This window comes from Hippichthys cyanospilos, chromosome 18 (genome assembly GCF_059441005.1).
Source record: "Hippichthys cyanospilos isolate Australia breed blue-spotted pipefish chromosome 18, RoL_Hcya_1.0, whole genome shotgun sequence".
Taxonomy (NCBI): domain Eukaryota; kingdom Metazoa; phylum Chordata; class Actinopteri; order Syngnathiformes; family Syngnathidae; genus Hippichthys; species Hippichthys cyanospilos.
Genome location: NC_142386.1, coordinates 3,473,835 through 3,495,585, shown reverse-complemented (window position 1 = coordinate 3,495,585; position 21,751 = coordinate 3,473,835). Strand labels below are relative to the sequence as shown.

General features: G+C 40.7%; 1 protein-coding gene across 4 annotated transcripts in view; it reads right to left on the bottom strand.

The window, feature by feature from the left end:
• The window catches only part of LOC148408493 (glutamate receptor 3), a 54,601-nt gene extending 37,203 nt beyond the window's left edge, over positions 1-17,398 (bottom strand). The window contains exons 1-3 of one of the 4 annotated variants that reach the window (XR_015868541.1): positions 17,039-17,397; positions 15,984-16,142; positions 5,475-5,714 (exon numbers count right to left, since the gene is read on the bottom strand). Coding sequence is in view for 3 of the 4 variants with exons in the window: in XM_088440371.1 (XP_088296497.1) it covers positions 5,475-5,714; positions 15,984-16,142; positions 17,039-17,120 (481 nt within the window). In the remaining variant the exon portion in view is untranslated. Of the gene's footprint in view, positions 1-5,474; positions 5,715-15,983; positions 16,143-17,038 lie in introns of all 4 variants that reach the window. The other 3 variants (XM_088440371.1, XM_088440370.1, XM_088440369.1) reach the window with 3 other exon arrangements.
• Between the last annotated feature and the right edge of the window lie 4,353 nt (positions 17,399-21,751).

The following is a 21,751-nucleotide window of genomic DNA, read 5'->3' as shown; positions in this document are numbered from 1 at the left end:
ATAAATGGATGAGTGAGTGGCTGGCTGGCTGGCTGGCTGGATGGATGGATGGATGGATGGATGGATGGATGGATGGATGATTGATTGACTGGGATAAATGATGGATGGATGGATGGATGGATGGATGGATGGATGGATGGATGATTGATTGATTGATTGACTGGGATAAATGATGGATGGATGGATGGATGGATGGATGGATTGAGAGATTGGGATAAATGATGGATGGATGGATGGATGGATGGATGGATGATTGGGATAAATGGATGGATGGATGGATGGATGGATGGATGGATTGATTGATTGGGATAAATGATGGATGGATGGATGGATTGAGAGATTGGGATAAATGATGGATGGATGGATGGATGATTGGGATGAATGGATGGATGGATGGATGGATGATTGGGATGAATGGATGGATGGATGGATGGTTGGATGGATGGATGGATGGATGGATGATTGGGATAAATGGATGGATGGATGATTAGGATAAATGGATGAGTGAGTGGGTGGATGGATGATGAATGGCTAGATGATGGATGGATGATTAGATAAATGGATGAGTGAGTGGGTGGATGGATGATGAATGGCTAGATGATAGATGGATGGATGTATGGATGGATTGGGAAAAATGATGAATGGATGGATGATGGATGATTGGGATAAATGGATGAGTGAGTGGGTGGATGGATGATGGATGGCTAGATGATAGATGGATGGATGGATGGATTGGGAAAAATGATGGATGATGGATGGATGGATGATTGGGATAAATGGATGAGTGGCTGAATGGATGGACGGAAAGTAAAAAAAAAGCCGAGAGAAAGGACTCCAAAGTAGTACACAGGCACATCTATTAAATGCAAGAAAAAGGCCCCATTGTATAGTTAGAGATGTTTAATGAAATAGTCCTGCGTGTGACCTTGCAGATTTGTTTATACGAGTTGCATTCTCATTTGCACATCTTTGTTTTGGGGACCATTTGAAAACCTTGAAAAGGACCATTAATACTCTACTTGCCAGCGCTGTCACAGTTTTGTTCTCCTTTTACGCAGCCATATTTATGTGCCGTAAAAGAGTCCTTGAAGAGGGAAGAAAGAGGCTCTTGAAACTGAAGGGTGGCTATGACGAATCTCTCCCCGATATTACAAACAGAGATAAAAACCCTGTACGCAAACTGGCGGCTGGGGTCAAACCTCATTGATATGTTTCAGTGTCCTTTTGAAGGTGCGCCGTCTTGTTTACAGCATGGACCATCTGCTTTGAGGCATTCCCACTTCCTGCTAATGAGCTAGCTTGTCGGACTGCTGAGTGCAGCTCTTTAGCAGCATGCAATTAATCAGGCTTCAAGAGACCAACGTTGAATGAAAAGTATCAACTGAACCGTACCAACTGCCGTTAAATAGCCAGGGAGGGCAACGGCGTCAGAATTTTATTACATGTGCGCAACAAAAAGTAGGAAGCAACATTTAAACATATAGCAGAGCACAACCAACGCTCTCGTTTGCCTGCGTCCCTGCAACATCATTTTTGACAGGGGGATGCATACTTTCAAATCAACGCGCCTCCCTTGGATGCATGTTTTTTTATGACATCAAAACAGTAATCATCGTCCATCTGCTCTGCCAATTTATGAATATTTTTGACAACTTCGTCTGTTTTGATCTCACGGAAAAAGAACGTCAAAGGAAAAAAAAAAAAGAACGCGGCTTTGTTTATAAATGCTGGTGACAACTAGATCATTGTCGCGACCATGCTTTCGGGAGTCACTTCAAAATAAAATTGTTCATTTCATACATTACTTGATATACCACCTTTTATTTTGAAGCATTGCCTGGCTTCCTTTACAACTAGACACATTTAACTAGGGCACATACTACAGTACTAATCTTATACTATAAATCTATACGATTATTTCATTGGTCCGGCCCACTTGGGATAGATTTTCAAGATTTGTAAGCTAAAACTAGTTTGACACACCTGATTTAAAACATCCTATCCGGGCCGGAATAAACCCATTTGCGGGCCATAAGCGGCCCGCAGCCCCTATATTTGACACCCCTGATGTATGGGGATTGGCTCAGGGAAAAAAAAAAATATATATATTGATTAATTGGCATTTACTCACCTTTCATTAGCACCGAGTATTGCTTTATTTCTTGCTACATGAGCATATATAAACAAATCAGTCTTTTGGGGTGAAACCAAACTGCTCATTATGAGTTTGGACTCAATACAATTTGCCGTAAATCAGCTAAGCATTAATAAAGCTGGCAAAGTCCAACTGGAGTGGGCAGCTGGTGAAGACCAGATGCTATCCAGTTCTAGAGGTCTTTTTTAAATGGATTTATTTTTTTGCCGGCAGCCTGCTAAATGAGGACATTTCAAAGCTAGCGCAAGCGCCGCAAGCGGATGACGTCACACTGCAGCAGATAAACGTGCAACGCCGCCTTGACGAGACTTGCTGTCTGACTTCCCTCCTTCTGTCTCGCTTATGATCGTCAAACAATAAATTGTTGCGCTGAGAAGCGGGCTGCGTGAAGCGGCACTAAGGGGAGAAAAACTAAGCTCATTATTTCCGAATCATAGTTGAAGTGTCAGTTCCTTTTAGATCAGCCGCGGACCGCTGTCACAGAGAGCCGCCGCCGACACCGGCGTGCGCATGAAACACTTTTCATTTCGAGCTGTGTTTTGTAAATTAAATGCGCAGATCATACATTTAATGGCTTCGATGGGATTCGGTTTTGTCATGCATTCAAAATCCAATTTTGCAGTTTATAATGGCGGTAAAAGCCTTCGGGCAATATATTTTTTATAAGTCATTTTATGGAACGTGACCAAGTCCGCTTGACTCCAGTGAGAACTGATTTCTATTTAATAAGGCTTCAAAATTCATTTTTACACAAACGCCTGCTCATATATATGACCTAATCACAGGCACCAAGACCGAATCACAGGATGGAACAGTACGGGATCTGTCGCCATGTTCCTGTCCAAGACGATAGCAGTGATTGCATGGCCTGCTAGGGAATGGACTTCCACCTACATCCCCCACTATCAGAAACAGATTTTTACCTGCCGCCATAATGTCTTCCCTAAACTTTGAGGGCAGAAAGGAGTTTTGTGGTCCGCTCTCCTCGCGAGTAAAAAGAATTCAAGCTCCTTGTCTTCCTTCTTGTTTGTTGTTTATTAAATGTTCTAGGCTGGCTGAAACTGACAATTAGCACGGTCCAATATCTCTGTATCTCGATCGCAGTCAACCTGTTATTTCCACTCCCCTAATTGTTTCGATACTTTTGTTCGCACACCTGCACAGAATCTCACATCTATCTTCCCGCCCCCTTCCTCTTCCGTTGATGAAAGTGGAGCTGCCGTGTGAATGAGTGGTGATTGCGCTGCCGCAAAGACACGACGGGGAGGAGGCGGCCGAAATAGGAAGGCTAACGCGCCTCTCAGTAAACACAAGCTGTGCGGCATGTGGGAATCCATCCTAAGCTGCAGTGTTTACACTGCGTCTGGCTGCGGAGCGCTAAAGACGGCTGGCAAAGTCGAAGCGGCGCCATCGGGAGGAGCCACATGGGCCGCGTCGTCAAGTACTTCTGTGAAAGATGATTGCGCTCAGGGGAGGTTAGGCGCTTCTTAATCATTTTGTCACCCTCTCACCGGCGGCCTAATTATCAGCTTCCGCAATCTGCCGCTGAAAGGTGTGGGCCGGCTCAAAGAAACAAACGTCCACGCCCACCCCAAATCCGAGAGGGGAGAGGCTTTCTGAAAAGTGCTTTCTGCGCTTCTGCTGATGTTACCAAATATTTCGGAGAGGCACTTGCGTGAGCGAGCAGATGATTAGACGCCCACCTGAAAGGGAACTATGGAAAGTGAAGCAATGGAAAAAGGAGTGTTCTCGTCATGGAACTGCTCTGTGTCAGTCTTAAAATACTTGAATATTTTGTCACATTCAGGAAGTTCTCGACGTGAACTTTTGAGTTCCTCAAGCCCAGTCGCCCCGTGTGGTCAATATGGATGGATTTGGGCCATCGGGCTTGACACCTTTCACAAAAAGCATTAAAAATAAGCACTAGGAAGATAAAAACGGCTACAGGTTGTCTAAACAGTTTGCGCTTCATTCGATCATTGCTAAATGCTTGCAATCGGAATTTATTTGATTGCAAATATTACAATAGGAAACTGTACGAAGTATATTATTGCTAAAGTACGAGATGACTCTAAAATGGGGGATGTGTGATGTTAAAATATCTTTACTGAGGTCAACTCAGCCTAGATGGGGTCAAGACATTGGTGCTTAATATTCCCATTTAATTTCATTTTAAATTTTAAAGCCTTGAAATTTCCCATTTAAAGGCTGTTGCTGGATTTGAACTCAGGTCCAAAAAACTGTTCACACATTCACCTATCTACAATTTAGTCTTCTGATCAAAAACAACTTTTAACCCCCCCAAACTGAGGACTGTGAGAAAAATGTGACAACGTACCGTATTTTCCGCACTATAAGGCGCAACGGAGTATAAGGCGCACCCTCAATTATTGACACATTTGAAAGCTTTTTCCATATATAAGGCGCACCGGATTATAAGGCGCACCCTCAATTAATGACACATTCGAAAGCTTTTTCCATATATAAGGCGCACCGGATTATAAGGCGCACCCTCAATTGATGACATATTTTCAAACTTTTTCAATCACAATATAGTAATACTCAAAGTAATAACAATAATAACTCAATTAATAACTCTCAATAGCATTATAACTCAATGTCAATATGAGCAACCTTGTTCAACTGTAAACACACAAAAGAAACAAGTATATCTTACTTTATCACTTCATTCCCCATCTACCAATCCCAATCTCAATATTGATCCATATATAAGGCGCACCTGATTATAAGGCGCGCCATCAGCTTTTTTAAAGAAATAAGGCTTTTAGGTGCGCCTTATAGTGTGGAAAATACGGTAATTAAAAAAACAACAAACTTATTTACATGGACTTGATGCCCCATGAAGTCTGACCTGCAAAATCCCAACATCCAAGAAATACTCCACCACCACCAACAATATGGGACAACTGAAGGCCTCCAAAGAATACAATTGTGTAAATAGCTGGTAGCAAAAAAAAAAATAAACAAGCCATGCAGCACATGGAGAAGATAAAATCTGCTACGTTCAATCTTGCTGTAATCCCATTAGCCAAACCTAAATGACAAAACGCTAAATGATCATCAGCGCGTGCCGAGGATTCCAAGGAACGTCATACGGAGCGCACCTGCGGGTGACTCACTTCACTTCACGACCGAACGAGACATTCAAACGTTATAATGACGCAACCCGCCGCCGTCTAATCCATCCATTCGACGGCGGCGGGTTTTATGCGCTATAATTAACACCAGATGTGCGCCATCGCTCATCCATCTGCAATTTTCGCGAAGCCAAGCGGTTCGGAAAGAAAGGAGCTCTTACCCCTATCGGTGTCATAAAGGTAGACAAACTTCTCCCACTTGTAATGGTCCAGCAGACTGAGAACGGCGCCCCGCAAGCTAGGCCTCATCTGGATGACAAACTGCGCGTCGGCGTCGATGGGGAAGCTGGGCGTGATGAAGGAGGTGTGCAGCGCCCCGCAAAAGGAGGTCAGAGTGTTCATGGACTTCCTGTCGTAGAAGCCGAAGATGGCGTAGACTCCTCGGGAGAACTGAGAGCAGACTGGTGACACGGACACGGAGAGGCGTCACTGCCGGGACACTCGGGGAGTCAATAAATTAGTTTTACTCGGCGGGAAACCCTCAGGGCCGGCGAGGCACAAATGCAAACTGAAGCGCCGACCTACATTTTCAACGCAAATGGTGATATGTGTTGGTAGATTTTATCATCTGCCACTTTTATGGCGCTACGCCAAATTAAACTGACGAAAAAAAACGAAATTTCAGACTATAAGGCGCACCAGTTTATAAGGCGCAACAACAGAAAAGTGACAGAAAATCTATTTGTCATGTGTAGATTACACTGGATTATATAATGCTGGGATTTAATGATTGGATATTGAAAATTGTTTTTGGTTCAAACAATTGCAGCCAGAATGTACGATGGTCCCGAAGCGCAAATCGCACGTGAAAAAAAGTAAGCAAACAACAAAAAAAGTCATCGTAAACAGAAAACAAAAACACCTGACAAGAGAGGAGCGCGCAAGCAAAAAGGAGTACGCAAGAAAAAATATATTTCTGATTGAAATGTTTGAAACTTATCTGATTGCTTTGTTCATATTCTCGTTAGCGCAGCTCCATCTAGTGGATGGATTGTGCAACCCCAGCCACTATTGTAGCTTCTAGTCTATGCGCCTTACAATGCAAAAAGGAGCAAGCAAGAAAAAATATTTGAATCATAATTTAAAATCTTTTAAACTCTCGATTCATTTTGGCGATGATCTAAAGAGTCTTTAAATGGATTTTCCCATTCTTCAGATAGTAATTTCCACAAATCATATTTATTCTTCATTTCTGATTGAAATGTTTGACTGACTTATCTGATTGCTTTGTTGACATTCTCTTTAGCACGGCTCCATCTAGTGGATGCATTGTGCAAGCCCAGCCACTACTGTAGCTTCTAGTCTATGCGCCTTATAATGCAAAAAGGAGCGCGCAAGAAAAAATATTTGAATCATAATTATAATCTTTTAAACTCTCGATTCATTTTGGCAATGATCTAAAGAGTCTTTTAATGGTTTTTCCCATTCTTCAGATAGTAATTTCCACAAATCATATTTATTCCTCATTTCTGATTGAAATGTTTGACTGACTTATCTGATTGCTTTGTTGACATTCTCTTCAGCACAGCTCCATCTAGTGGATGCATTGTGCAAGCCCCAGCCACTACTGTAGCTTCTAGTCTATGTGCCTTACAATGCGGTGTGCCTTATACGCGAAAACAATTTTTTAAAAGGCCATTCTTTGAAGGTGCACCTTATAATACAGTGTGCCTTATAGTGCGAAAAATATCATATATCATCACTGCCAAACGAATGAAATCTTCCTCCACCAAAGTAGCTGGTAGAACGTTTGCTCCTCACTGTCACTGATGCCCCATGCATGCCCTCCATTTGCTCTTGCGCTTATTGCACCGAGTAATCAGCTAAACAAAAGGGGAACTCAGACCCCCCCCAAAACACCTCCATGTCATTTCGATGATTTACGCAGAGTCCAATCCTCCGTATGCAGGTCTATGGAAATGGGCTCCAGCCATAAATACTCCACCGCGGACGCAGAGACCGAAGAGGCGTTAGCTAGCGGAATGACTTGAACGCAAATGTTTTACCGACAAAGGACATCAAAGCAGAGACCGTCTTAGTCTAGATGGAAAAACGTCCTGATGTTTCGGACCATCTGACCAAATGTTCCTGTCGTGGGACTAATCTAGGCGTTGAATTCAGGCCATGTAGGTTCAACCTAAAAGACCGCTTGAAGCGAAGCTATAGCGCTTGTTATTCAGGTCATGCTGCAAGTGGAAAATTAAATATATCCATAGAACAGCTCTCGGGCCATAAATCATCCAATTCGACATGGTGCTAAAGTTTTTGCATAGGCAGTTCTTCTCCTGTGGGAACAATGCGACTATGAAGTGGAGTCTACAAAAAAGATACGTGTCATTCGTTTTATCACCCAAGAGAGGTAGAGCTTTTTTTTTTTTCTTTTTTGTACCGCTGCCCAGAATACTAACAGGTTTTATCGACATGATTAATACCGGGATAAGGGGCTATTATTATGGGAGTTTATGTGGCGTGATGTTTTTGGGGGTTGTCAGGTTCACACCCAAGCGGTGAGACTCTTCTTAGGGTTGCTATAGATTTTTCTATAAATGTGTCAGGGTACTGAAATGATAGGCATATTTATCTTATGAAGCTCATAGCAACAAGCTGGTGATTATTTTATGATATATATACTGTAGGTTCCTTAGTAGTTTCAAGTATCTGTTCCAAGTATCTTTCCACAGTAATATTATACTTGCGTTATCGAATGGAGGATTTTTTGCTGACTTTGGCCAAAATATGGACTTCCCATCGTCTGTTTTTTACTCGTTTAACTGATTTGTCACGTCATCACTGTCCCGTGAGCCAGAGGTGTCATGTGATTAAATCAGCCTATCGTAATACAGCTTGGAATGAACTGAAATTAGATCAATTAGACAAAAACGCCTGAAGAGGGAGGCAAAACTACACAAACCAGCCAACTTTTACAGGCCATGACAAGTTCATTATTTCGGTACTGGTGTGCCCTCTGTGTTTGATTTGTTACTGTATTTGTAGCAGTATATATTCCATCAAGTCCTTGATTGTGTAAGATAATCTGTTTTACTATAATCATAATCAATCATATAATCATATAAACGTAATCTTTTCTAGCTCATCTGCTGGAAAATTGCGGCACTGATAGCAGTGTACTTCCTATACAAAAGTCACTATAACACAACGGCAATAAAGTCTTTCATGTTCCAATTAATTTGCTCTTAATTTTAAAAAATCTCTTAAAATCCCGCATTCCCCCAAAGTTAGTCCTACCCCCGTTCGAGCATTAGACAGTATAACGAAATACATCAAAAAAAAGGTCCAATAATCCTCAATATGAATTTATCGAAATGGCTTACCCTCACCTAAAATATGAGTAAAAATCTATTCTATCTGCACGCTTGCCCACCATGCATACCACAACCTGTACAATTTCAACAGTTTTATTAACGTCTCTGTTCCCCGCTGCACCTCTTTTTATTCTGTTTTGACATTTCCATGCCATGCTATGATGTAATATATTATGTAACTGTAGCGCATGGTACAGGTTGTTGTGTTTGTATTTGCTTTTTTTTTTTGCTTTGCCAACGAGAATCTCTTCTCACTTGCCTCACCTGAACAAAAAAAAATTCCACAAATGATCTTCTTTGTTATGTCTTTAAAATGACAATGAACACATCCTCTATTTCTTTGTTCATGTTTTTCTACTGCACAAAATGTAGGAGGAAGGAGCAAAAGCTCTGAGGCTGTTTCTCATCTTTCCCCAGACTCTTTGGCACTGCAGCCTTGGAGGTCTCTAATGTCGGCAGCCGGGGGAATCGTTAAAAAAAAAAAAAAAAAAAAAATCACTTTATTATGTTGGTATGAACCTTTCGCGCATGTGAACCTCAGGGCTGAGGCCACGTTTAGCTGAGAGAAAATCCGGCGAAGGAATGGAACACAGAAGGAATGACAGCTTTCTGTATGGCTAAAAGGACAAATGAGAAGCGTTGGATGAGGTTTCACACTGAGATGGTAGGTGAGGTGAGAGGACCGAAGTGTGATGTCGTGCCATCTTGCACGAAATGTGACAAAAACAGCTCGACTTTTTGACAAGATGTCAATTTAAAGTATTGTATTCACTCGTAACGCACAATAGTCATAAGTGAACTATTGTGTGCACCTGGGAATGTGTAAAGGCACTTCAGGGGGTAGCTAAGGTTTTAACGGGGTTTCTATAGTTACCAGTAAATCTAATTTATGGCTTTTGAATCTTGTGACAGGAACTGTACACCCTTCTTTTCAAATGATGAGAAAATTAATTGGAAGATGGAGCAACTGATTGCCAAAACTGTTTTGTACATATGCGCATAGACATTAGTGCTGATGATTTTTTTTACACCTGAAAAAAGGTATTCGCATAACATTTTGTTGTTCGGTGGCCGGTAGTTTTATTTGAACAAAGAACGTCTCACTTAAATTTACATTAAACTGAGTTTAAATCAGCAATTGTTATTTTTATCTGAATATTTTCTACAGGATTGTTTTATTGTTTTAATAACGCAATTTTTTATGAAGATAATGTTTGTTGTGTTTATTCCTTCCATTAAAATAGTTTTCAATGGCAATCCATTGATGAAAATCGCGATTTTTCAGCCTTGGTGACTTTTTTTTTTCTAAAGCGGAGACTAAACTGCTGTTGAAAGTTCAAAAGAGAGTTTGAGGTTGTGGAGAAAAGGAGACAGACGGTACTTGTCCTACCTTGTCAGGGTCGGAGGACGCAGCTGGCGTACCAAAATGACCTCCTTATAAATGATGGGGTCAAAGACAACCGCTTCTATTATTATGCGACCAGAAGGTGACGCTACAGTAAATAATAAAGTGATGGACATCGTCCTTCTTTTTTCATGCTGACCCAGCACAGACTCCTTTGTTGGAGCATCTGTTTGGAAACACTAGTTCGGAGCCCTTAACACTGTACTTTAAATAAAAGACTATAACCATAAAGACCATAAGTAAAAAAAAATAGACTATAGATGACAGACATGAGATTGAAGACCCAACATCAGCAGGATTTCCATGTATTGTTTTGTCTGTTAAGTACTGTAGACTAGGGAGCAAACAAACAAAAACGGATCCCACATTCGTCATTTGTCAGAGCCCCGCCCCCTTTCAGTCTTCGTCACTCCATCATTTGTTCAAACCAGACGAAATTGTAATCGTTGGTCTGTCAGTCCGAAGGTCTATTTTTAATCAACCACTAGAGTGCGCCAATTGATTTTTTTTTTCTGGTCCGTCATTCGTCAGGCGCTGGTCTACTTCTCTCTGCACTCATACAAATTATTTTTGCTGCTTTAGTACTTACATTTAAAGACAACACCATGTCTGTGGTTCTACAGTTACACTGCAATTGAGACACAACACAGTGAAACAAGTTTAACAGGAAAAAAAAGCCCTATACTATAGTACACCAACATATTTACTATTCCACATTTGAGGAATGCAGGGGATGAGAGTCCAAGTCACAATCATGTCCACTGGAAGGCATTATTATGCTTTACTCAGTTGGTGGACGTCGGTTATCATTTATAACTGTCTGCCTTCAACTATAGAATACGGTTTCATTATCATTTGTCTAAATTTCATCTGTCACATACACTACAAGTGAAACACAGTATTGCTGAGGTTGAATTTACTAAAATAAACATCCTTAATGAGGGAATTAAGAAACTTGAATTTCCGTCGTCTGACGGACATCTGACGTAATGTCTATCCCGACGATTACAACCAGGGATGAAAGTTGCTATTCTGCCATTTTTAATTTACCGTTTTTTTAGCATTCCCATCATTCGTCGATCCATCGAAAAAACGGCCATCCGTCGGCGACGGACTGACCGACACGGTGCATCTTATATTCGGGCAATTACGGCATTTCATAACGATTCATCTCCAGGTTTGCACAAGGCTGCTTGTTGTTGTGCAAGTCATCTCCATCGAGCGAAGACGGAGATGACCAAACATTTACTTGCGGAGTTCGGTTGGGTACAAATGTATCATCGCTGGATTACCCAACTGGATGCGGCTCAAGCCGAGGCAACGTGACAGAAGAAAATCTACAGCAGCGCCTCGGAGACAAAGCCTGTGGCTATTAGAGGCTTGCAGGGGAGAGTACACTTTATTATTTCACTGCAGCAAAAGTGAAAAGCCCGCTAACACTCCACCTACGCCGACTTTCCGTGCACAGCAACACAATTATCCAAGGACCACTACAACGGGAGGCAGGGAAATAAGGCTGTTAGGCTCTACGCAACACTTGAAAACAAGAACATGTAAATGACTGGATGAATTAATATTCATGAAAAATTTCAATGGAAAACACCTTTGTTTGTATTGCTGTAATATAGCTTGAATGGCTAAATAGAAGAATCTAAGGTACAGAATGAGAAGTCGTTTGCTTTGAGTTCTGAGTCCCAATAGATTTTTTTGTGTGTGTTTTCTCCTGATTTTACGAAGGTCGCATCCATTTTTTTTCACTGTTCCTGTTCATATTCACATCCCACTTCCTGCGTCCGTGTCAACAAATCATGGGAAATGAAGTCAGACCATGGTAAGCTGAGCGTTACGGCGGTTCCAATGGGGGACGACAGGTATGCCGTAACATACAATTTTCAGTTTGATTTACAAAACCTTAGCATAGGTGTCGAACTTTAGTCCTGGAGGGCCGGTATCCGGCATGTTTTCCGGTTTTCTCACACCGACACACCTGATTCAAATGATAAGCTTATTAGCGAGCTCTGCTGGAGCTTTAAAATGATCCTAAGCATTTGAATCAGATTTGTTGCGAAAGAAGGTTTGAAAATATGCAGGATACCGACCCTCCAGGACTGGAGTTTGACAACGACGCGTTTTGACAATGGAAGCATTTCATTCGTTAGTAGATTAACCAAAAGTGTACAGAAAATGTTGTATAAATGAAATAATGAATAAGTAACAAAATCATACATGATTTTTGAAAAATTAATTCCTGTGAGGTTTAGTTTTATGAGCTATTATTTGAAAAAAAAAAAAACGTCAATGAGCTAATACCGTTCTGCATAACTGAAAAAATGAATGAGGATTATTTTGTTGTTTTAAAGTGAAAGTCATGCCATTTTTCCACTTATGAGCTGAAAATGACATCGTGATCGCTCAGGGCTGATGTAACGGACTATCATGACTCAGAAAAGAGCTTAGCCGTGATTGGTCGTTACCTGAACTGAACTGCCATGTCGTTTCCAGTCCACAGCTAGTGGCAAAATTGCGTGGATTTTTCTGCTTATATTCCACTAAGTGAGATTCCCCTGTTAACCTCACTCTAATTAAAAAAAAATCAACGTATGTAAATATTTTCAAATCGAATCAATGAGTCACTATTCTTGCGGCGTCTTTGCAATTCTCCCGCGTCCTTGAATAAACTCAGGTAGCACTGAGACCGGAAAAACAAAAGCGTTGCCGCAACGTCACTCTGGTGCGACTTGTCACAAGTCGTTACCGTCGCGCTGCGGCGGTCAGCGCTGACATGTGAGCTCATTCTGATGCACGGGATGAGAGATGAACACATCCAGCGGCGAAGCCCCGAACCCATTTGGCCAAATGCATTTTACAGCATTATGTCCGGGGCCACACGTGCGCTGACTCTCTGGTAGCAAATAAAATATATTTTGACGTTTTTTTGCAATTGAATGGAAGTATGTCATCGGTCAAGTAATATTCCGGAGCTCACTGTGGTTAAGGCTATTTATCGAGCGGGCAGCGTGGCCTTTATTTAGAGGGAGCCAGAGGCGTTAAGCCGACCTGCGAGAGTTGCCCGATAACAACACATCATCGCGCTGTGATTCTACACACGCTTGCGAACGCATCCTTTGACGAATAAAATCGTCTCAAATATTTGATAGTCAAAACGTTTGGGGAATCTGGAGCCGTTGTCATCGAGTTGCCGTGGCTCAGATATTTTTAACCGGGCGTGGTTATATGAGGACGTGCTTTTGGGTAAGACTCTCGCTCTCCCTGCAAGGGCTTGGAGACCCTGATGAGCCATGTACGTAGTAGAATACTATTAAAAAAAATGCTTCACTTTTGTCATGTGGTGTCGGATTGATCAATTAGAGAGACTATAGACAAAGAACACAAGCTGAGTCAATTTGTCCTGTATCAAAGGAGAAGGCCAGTGCTTAGCTCCTCTTCCTAAAGTAGGGGATGGTTTGCAAGCTTTGTGACTCTAGAATTCTCCTTCTGGAAGTTTACCTATCAACTGAACTGGTCGGGGACCTTCTTGTATGATCTGAGTGACACGATCATGGCACGACGCTAAAGTGAAAGCATCAACGACAACTTCGGCCTTCTAGCAGGCCTGAGCAAATCTTAATCGTGGATAATACATGAGTTCACATGAGAAATTTGGAGATTGATTCAAATGCAATAATGCATGGTCGGGGACCTTCTTGTATGATATTTGGGACAACAGAGCGACACGATCATGGCACGACACTAAAGTGAAAGCATCAACGACAACTTCGGCCTTCTAGCAGCTCTGAGCAAATCTTAACCGTGGATAATACAGGTGAGAACTTTGGAGATGAATTCAAATGTAATAATGCATGAAAAAATAATAACTTATTAAATTCAGTTGAGTTTACGTCCAGCGGGAGCAGGAAATTGATCATAATACAGTTTGTTGATCCAACAACTTGTGACTGTGGCTAACATGCTAGCTAATGCTACTTCTTATCTTCGACCTATGCGTTTAGCTCGGTTTTTTTTGTGCCGGTTTTTGCACTGATAAGAATCATTTGCATCTAATTTAATTCTGATTTGTATTGAAATGAATATCATGTGTAATTTAATTATATTTGATTTAATCACATTTTCGAATATACATAATTTATGCATATGGGCTTAGCTGAGTAACAGAGTTATACGGGTCTAAAATAAAAATCCCAAGCCTCGCCCGGTCCATAGAGATAGAAAAGTTGGGGTCGCCTGGTGTATAAATCGAATTTATTGTCATCCTTAGTATCTGCCGTGGGCCGTTTCAAAACGGATGGCGGGCCACAAATGGCCCTCGGGTCGTAGTTTGAACACCCTTGGCCTAATCGTTAATACAGACCGGCGATTTGGATTCATCTCTTTTGGACATCTTCACAATGCGCAACAATTGATTCTATTTCGGTGCAAAATGTCCCGAAACCCGACTCCAGCCACAATCTGATACGCGCATTTTCCAGAATCACTTCGGTCGGGTATCAGTGACAAGTTCGTATAGTCTGGAATATTTTGCCGCTTCGGATGCGTTATTGTGTCGGTTAATCTTTATGACGCGCGCAGCGTCGCGACGATAACGCCGTCTGCCGACATGGAGGGAATTGATCTTTCCACTAGCGAACTGAAACGGGGCACGGGAAAAAAAAAGATGCAGACACAGAACGCGGTCGGTCCTCCATCTATCGATCAAAAACGCCAATGACGCGCATTCGCCGTGACGGATTTGCACGCAGTCATTATCAAGTGACCCGGCTAGAGGACGGCGTCAGACTTGATTCCGTTGGAAATCAAACCACGCCATCGGCCCTCTCAATGACATCGCCCATGGCGGTCGTTTCACGGCAATTCGTTTTGCAGATGATCCGATCAAATAAGCCCCATTTTCGATCATCTTTGCGCGTTATTATGAAAACCGGCGATGTAAGCCGTGGAAAAGCTCGGGAATGACTAACCTATCACTCTGGGCAGAATAGAAACGTGTCAAAATAATCAGCACTTTTGCTTGCTGCATTAACACCCGGCAGGCTAGCAGGGAATTATGCAACTCGGATGACTAAAATATGAAATGTATTTTGTTCGGTGCGTTTGTCAAACTCTTTCACCGGTGTGCGTGATTCATATCTCAACGGTGTTTTATTTGGCAAATTGTCTTGTTTTTCCCGCGTTTCCTTCTCTGGCTTCTATTAATCCCTCTGATTATGTCGAACATTAGCTGAATCAATAGACGAATGGAAAAACAACGATTAGATTAGCGCTAAATGCGCAGCTTTGCTTGAATTGTCTGCGGTTATTGTTGCTATTGATAGAAAAGAAAGGACGGGCATTCAATTTTTTTTCCCATCATTAAGCCTAGTACTAAAAAATAAGAGTTAAACCTCTGAAAATACTCGAAGAAAAAGTACTGTGATTCCCCAAATATAAGACTCGCCTGTGTATAAGACGCAGCTTTAATTTTGGGAGCAAATTCTGGTATTTTCCATGTTGACAACAATGTAAAATTATGGCAAAAAAAGAAAGTTTGAAAAACTGCAACAGCGACCGCCTCCAGAAATGCAAATGTCTTTATTACCTTTGCTAGGACTCACTATTTTCACACTAACTTTATGTTCATACATAAAACTACATTCGGACCGAATATTGTAAAAATTAAATTACATTTTAAATTATATGATAATAAACGAATACATTCAATTCATTTGAAATGCTCGCACCCAGGCCAAAATTATTTCAATTATTAAATTATTTCAATGCAAAAAAAAAAAGGGAAACAGTGAGCATTCTGAGATTTTTACAGGAGGACAAATCTGCGGTTTGGTTCTCGGTTTGGTTCCGCACGCTTTGACTGAAAGGTCAAAGCGTCCTAGTGTTGTAGTCCAACCCGAGTCAATGAATTCCGAATAAAGCAGGTGACTACTTACAGGCATGCGTGACTGAGAAGCTGTTGGAGGACTCCAGGTTGTCTACGTTATAATTGAGGTGGAAAGGTTTCTCTGTGGCGTTTTGGTTGGTGTTGTACAGCTGGACTGCAAATCTGAAGGCGCTGTGCTCCTGAACTGTGGAGCGCATGAAGAGCCCACCTGCAAGCCAAGAAAAAAAGTCACACAGGGCAACCGTAACACACCGAACGTGACATATTAAGTGCCTTGCATTTGTTATTTGATTGTATTCAAGCATGCTTGGATTTGACACCTGAAGGCTGCAGGTAATTTTTTTTTTTTTTTTTTATCAATAACCCAAATTATTGGCCACATGCTATCTTCGTTTCATGAAGTGTTCTTTTTCTGCTGTTTGCCCTCCTCTGCCGCCACTTTTGCTTTGGAACACGGCCTCACTTGAAAGGTCATGTATCGTAACATTTAATATGGTTGAAATGCTTGGAATGATTTACATGTAAAAGACGATTCATAATATGACAAAAACCATGATGAGAAAGCCACCCCGTAGCGCATTGATTTAAAGCAATGAAATAATAGGAAAAAAAGGCGCTTCGAAATCGAGACGCGATGTATTAGAAACGTCGAATTGCAACACGCCTATTGCGCCCGTTGGTATCGCTATATATCAATAGTATCGATATTATCGCACAGCGCTAATTATCACATATTAACCTAGTTTTGAAATTGGCCAATAATTAGCATTTTGCGGGGCACATTACATGACGTGGTGGGCCGGATCCGTCCCCCGGGCCTTGAGTTTGACACCTGTGATCAAGGTGAAATTTCAGCTCCCTGTTGTCGTTCTTAATGATGTACATGCATGTGAAGGCTTGCACAAAATACTGAGGGTTAATGCGGACAAGCATTAAAGAAAAATGACATTGTGAGCTAACTGTTACTTCAAGGTAACCAATCACGATCAGGCACTTTCAAGTCAACTTGCTCACGTTGACTGCATGCGGATACCGAATCGATACAATCTGATGCATACTATCATATTTCGGCTGTGGACAAAGACGGCGTCGCGGTCAACTTACCGATGTTGATTTGATTCGGAAAGCCAGCCATCGAATCTCCGCACAAACACAATAAAAGTGCCGCTACTGTACCCGGCCACATTTTTCAATCCGAGAAGTGAGAAGAACTCCTGGTGATGGAGGAGCGCCGCGCACCATGTACGCGAGCTCGCCCGGGAGAAAAAAAAAAAGGGAATAAAGAAATAAAAATCCAAAATATACGGAGATGCAGTGCGCTCACAACCACGATGAATGCGCGTAAAGGCGACAAGGTGGAGATGCTGACGAGAAGGAGAAGAAGAGCACGCGACGAGCTCCTGTTTTGTGCACGAGGGGCGCACAAATGGTGAGAGAAGACCGAGAGGAGGCTCAAACTTGTGTGTGTCGACGTTGAATTTCGAGTCGCTGCAGTGTCTGCGCGTGCACGCTTCGGCTGACTTTGATTGGCTTCCAAACCTTCATGGAGCCGATTCACATGTTTCGCAATGGCAAATATCAATCAACAAAAACGCAATCGAGGACGCACCAGATTCTAATTACACTATAAAACTATATATGCCTTTTTTCAAATCTAAAACTGATATTGAACTACTAAATATTGTGCGCTAAATGCTATTATTTTATCGCACTTTACTGCGCTTAACTCAGCGTTAGCAAATACACGAAATATAACCGTAAAAGCATGGAAAGACAAAACAGTAGAGAGATTTAACTCATAAAGTATTACACGATCTCGGTGGTGTCAAACATACGGCGCACGGGCTGTTTCTGGCCCGCAAATTGGTTTAAGCCGGCCTGCAAGACTATTTGTGTGAAAGTAATTATGATTTATGTTTAGTTTAGTTGACGTCAATTAGCGTTGATGGCGATCCTTGGTAGCTTTTCTGCTTAACGGCATTTTACGTCACTGGCACTCAAAGGTAGTGTAAATTATTTAGTTTAAATATTTGCGTTGATTAAATATGCCATGAAACAGTGTGCTGATCACCTTGCCTGGCCCCACAAAATTATAGTAAATTTTATTGTGCACTTATAACAATTTTGGATATCCAAATATCACATGGTTTGGCTAATTTACACACAAAGTTTCAGACTTGGCACGAGGTTGGGTGGAAACATTTTTTTGTGCGAGAGTACAATAAAAGACATAGACAATTTGTCCACAGCAGTTGTAGCCACTCTACTCCGTGATGAATGTAGAAATTATGAATAGATCTTTTTATAGCATTCGTAAAAAATAGATTTTCCTGATAGAATGAAAATTTGAACAGCTCCATTGATCTGGGCTGTAATGGTTGCCATTTCATTTTACTCATGCGGTTAATGGTGAAGGATAAATATAAACTGAGAGCACTTTGTTCACTTACTGCTTCTACACACTCTGCTGGATATTTTATGAGATTAAAAAAGAAACAGGGCACCAATTGCGCACGCAGTGCGATTAGGGTTACGGCATTGTGAATTTAAATGACTGCAGAAAAATAAAGAAATAAATAAACAATGGGGGAAAAATGCACACTGCACTCAATCATGAAAAATAATTTCAATGTTTGCAGCACAAGAGATAAATGTTCACTAGAGCTAGCAGAAATCAAAATCGGACTCGAGTGTGGTAAAGTTTTCACAACTACGGTACTTGCGAAGAGCTAGCCATATGCTAGGCGCAATTAATAGCATCAGGATGCTGATGGCGGCGTTGCTCCAAGCACCTCATTAGAGTCGTATCACAAATGTTGCGCTTTTTATTTTTTTCGGCATGATTTTAAATTGGACAAATATTTCACAAGCAATGTCAACCGGGGCGTGGATGGATGAAATTTCTCTCAAGCGTTTGTCAATAGCCATTCATCATAGCCTGTCAACTTCAACTCATTTTATATACGTAGTGTTTGCTTGTTACGATCCACGGAATTACACAAGTTGGGAGCCTGAGGGAGTGGAGTGCCCTAAATACAAGCCGATCCACCATTAAATGTAGAACGCGTAACAGAGAGGGCATGCTTACGATCCCGTTCATAATGATCACGTCAGCAAAAGTACAGTTGATTTATGCCCCACTATTAGCTGCAGCTAAATCTTAGTATACTGCATATATATATATATATATATATATATATATATATATATATATATATATATATATCGTATTTCGTAAGATCGTATTTTTCGCACTATAAGGCGCACCTAAAAGCCTTAATTTTTTTTAGACAAGCTGATGGTGCGCCTTATAATCGGGTGCGCCTTATATATGGATCAATATTGAGAGTCATAGATGCGGAATGAAGTGATAAAGTAAGCTTTACCTGTTTCTTTTTGCGCGTTTACAGTTGAAGGTTGCTCATATTGACATTGAGTTATTATGCTATTGAGAGTTTAGAGTTATTATTTGAGTTATTATTGTTATTACTTTGAGTATTACTATGTTGTGATTGAAAAAGTTTTAAAATATGTCATTGATTGAGGGTGCGCCTTATAATCTGGTGCGCCTTGTATATGGAAAAAGTTTTAAAATATGTCATTAATTGAAGGTGCGCCTTATAATCCGGTGCGCCTTGTAGTGCGGAAAATATGATACATATATATATATACATATATATATATATATATATATATATATATATATATATATATATATATATATATATATATATATATATATATATATATATACACACACACACACAGTATAGCTAGCTAGCTAGCAGTCTCTGCGTTTCAAATTTAAAACGACATTAGAGTCAAAGCCTGGTGGGAAGCACAACACAACGCCGCTTCATTTTTGCACGTTAAATTCAGCTCGGCGCTTGGTAATTAAAGATGAGAAATCTTGTTGTAAACACAGTCGAAAAACAAACGGCGCATTTCACATCTTTTGCCGTTATCGATTTCAAGTCTGGGCTCGGGGGAGGAAAAAAAAAAATCCTATAAAATGTGATTGAAGCGTGTAGTTGCTCGCGTTGCGGTTATTTCGCATGGAGCCAATAAAAAGAGCAGGAGACGTGAGGGAATGCTGATTAACAAGTATTAATAATGAAATATAGTTAAATTAATGGTCGGGCTAATGGATGGAGCCACAGTAGTGTAACAAAGGGAGCTTTTATAAGTGAAGCGTTAAAGTAACGCCTGTGACCATCCTTTGATGAAACGATATTGCGCGTCGTGGTCTGAAGCTCACCGCAAAGGTCAGCAGATTGAAAGAAGGGAAAAGTTGAGAGCGATAAAGAAAACAAAATTGAAAAAGCACCGTTATACCTTTTCCGTTTCTTTCTGTAGTTATGGCCGGCAATAAAATCTCTCAATCTGCGTCATCTGAAATTACAGGCTCTCGTTTTATTGCTTTTCAATTAACTCGACTATTCACATCTTATTTAATGGTTTCTTTTAATCCTTGGGGGGAATTTTGACACAACTCGGGCTTTTAGAGGTTTTTGATGTGTGATATCAAACAAAAAGCAATCAAAAACACTAGGAAGCTAAAATATCGCATGGTTTGTCAAAACAGGTCGACTTTCAATATGCCGTCCTGACGTCCCTTCTAAATGCTTGTAAAACAGGAGGTCAAAAAGTACAGCCTGAAGATGTCAAATTTAGCCCATGTCAGGCTCATTTACTGCCATTCAAATTTGGAAATATTGTCAGTTTTGGACATATTGAAAACCCCATGTTTTATCATACATTTACCCCGATCTTTGCATGAATCCTTTCAACTGCAACTCGCGAACAGGGTGCAATAAAAATATTTGTGTCGAGAGCTCGAAACCACCGGGGGGGCGCTAGCGGACAACTTATGACATTTGCAAGCTTTTCAATGACTTCATTGAGTGGCTTAGCCTGACTGCACTTGACAAAAGGCTTCAATCCAAGAACTAAATGTTGCAAGAAAGCTTTAATTTTGCCAACTCTAATCGTTTTATTTCATGCAATGCATAACATTATATCTGCATATTCCTGACTAACATTTTCATTGAGTGAAATATATATATATATATATATATATATATATATATATATATATATATATATATATATATATATATATATATATATCTTTCAACCTGAGTTTGAAGAACAGATAGCCCTTTTTTTTGCAGTTTAGATGAAATTTAGACATGACAGCTGTTGGATGTGACACTCATCTCAGTAAGAGACGATAAAAGAAGGACTGATAGAAACAAGCGTCTTTTGATCGGTTTTCAGTCAAATGAACAACGTATCATCGAGTCTAAAAGTACTTGACAGATTTTATGATTTGGACTTTAAAAAAGTTCCACAGTGGGTTTGAAATAAAACTATCCGTATGTGTCGAGTTTAATTTAAGAGGCTTTGCAACCACATGCCATTTTATGCAGATTATTTCCATTTTTGGGGATCTTAAAAACACTTGAAAAGTGTCTAAAGTCTAAATATAACTATGATTTTTCAAACTTAATGAAAATTGTTTGCAATCGGTTTCTTCGTTAAAACTTTTTTTTGTCTATCAGCAATCTCATCTACAAAGACATTGACTCCATTAGCAGATTGATTGTTCATTTACTATTTGGGAAATTTATAAAAGTGCACATTGATCTTGATTTGGCTCATTATGTTTTTCCTCAGGAAGAATGAGCATATTTGCGCCGTCTGGATCTGATATGATCATATCTTTTCTGGGCCTAATCAAGGGTGTTTCGGGTGTGATTTATGAAATAATGTGCTCACCAAGGTGGCACATGTTCATAAAAGCTAATGAAGTGT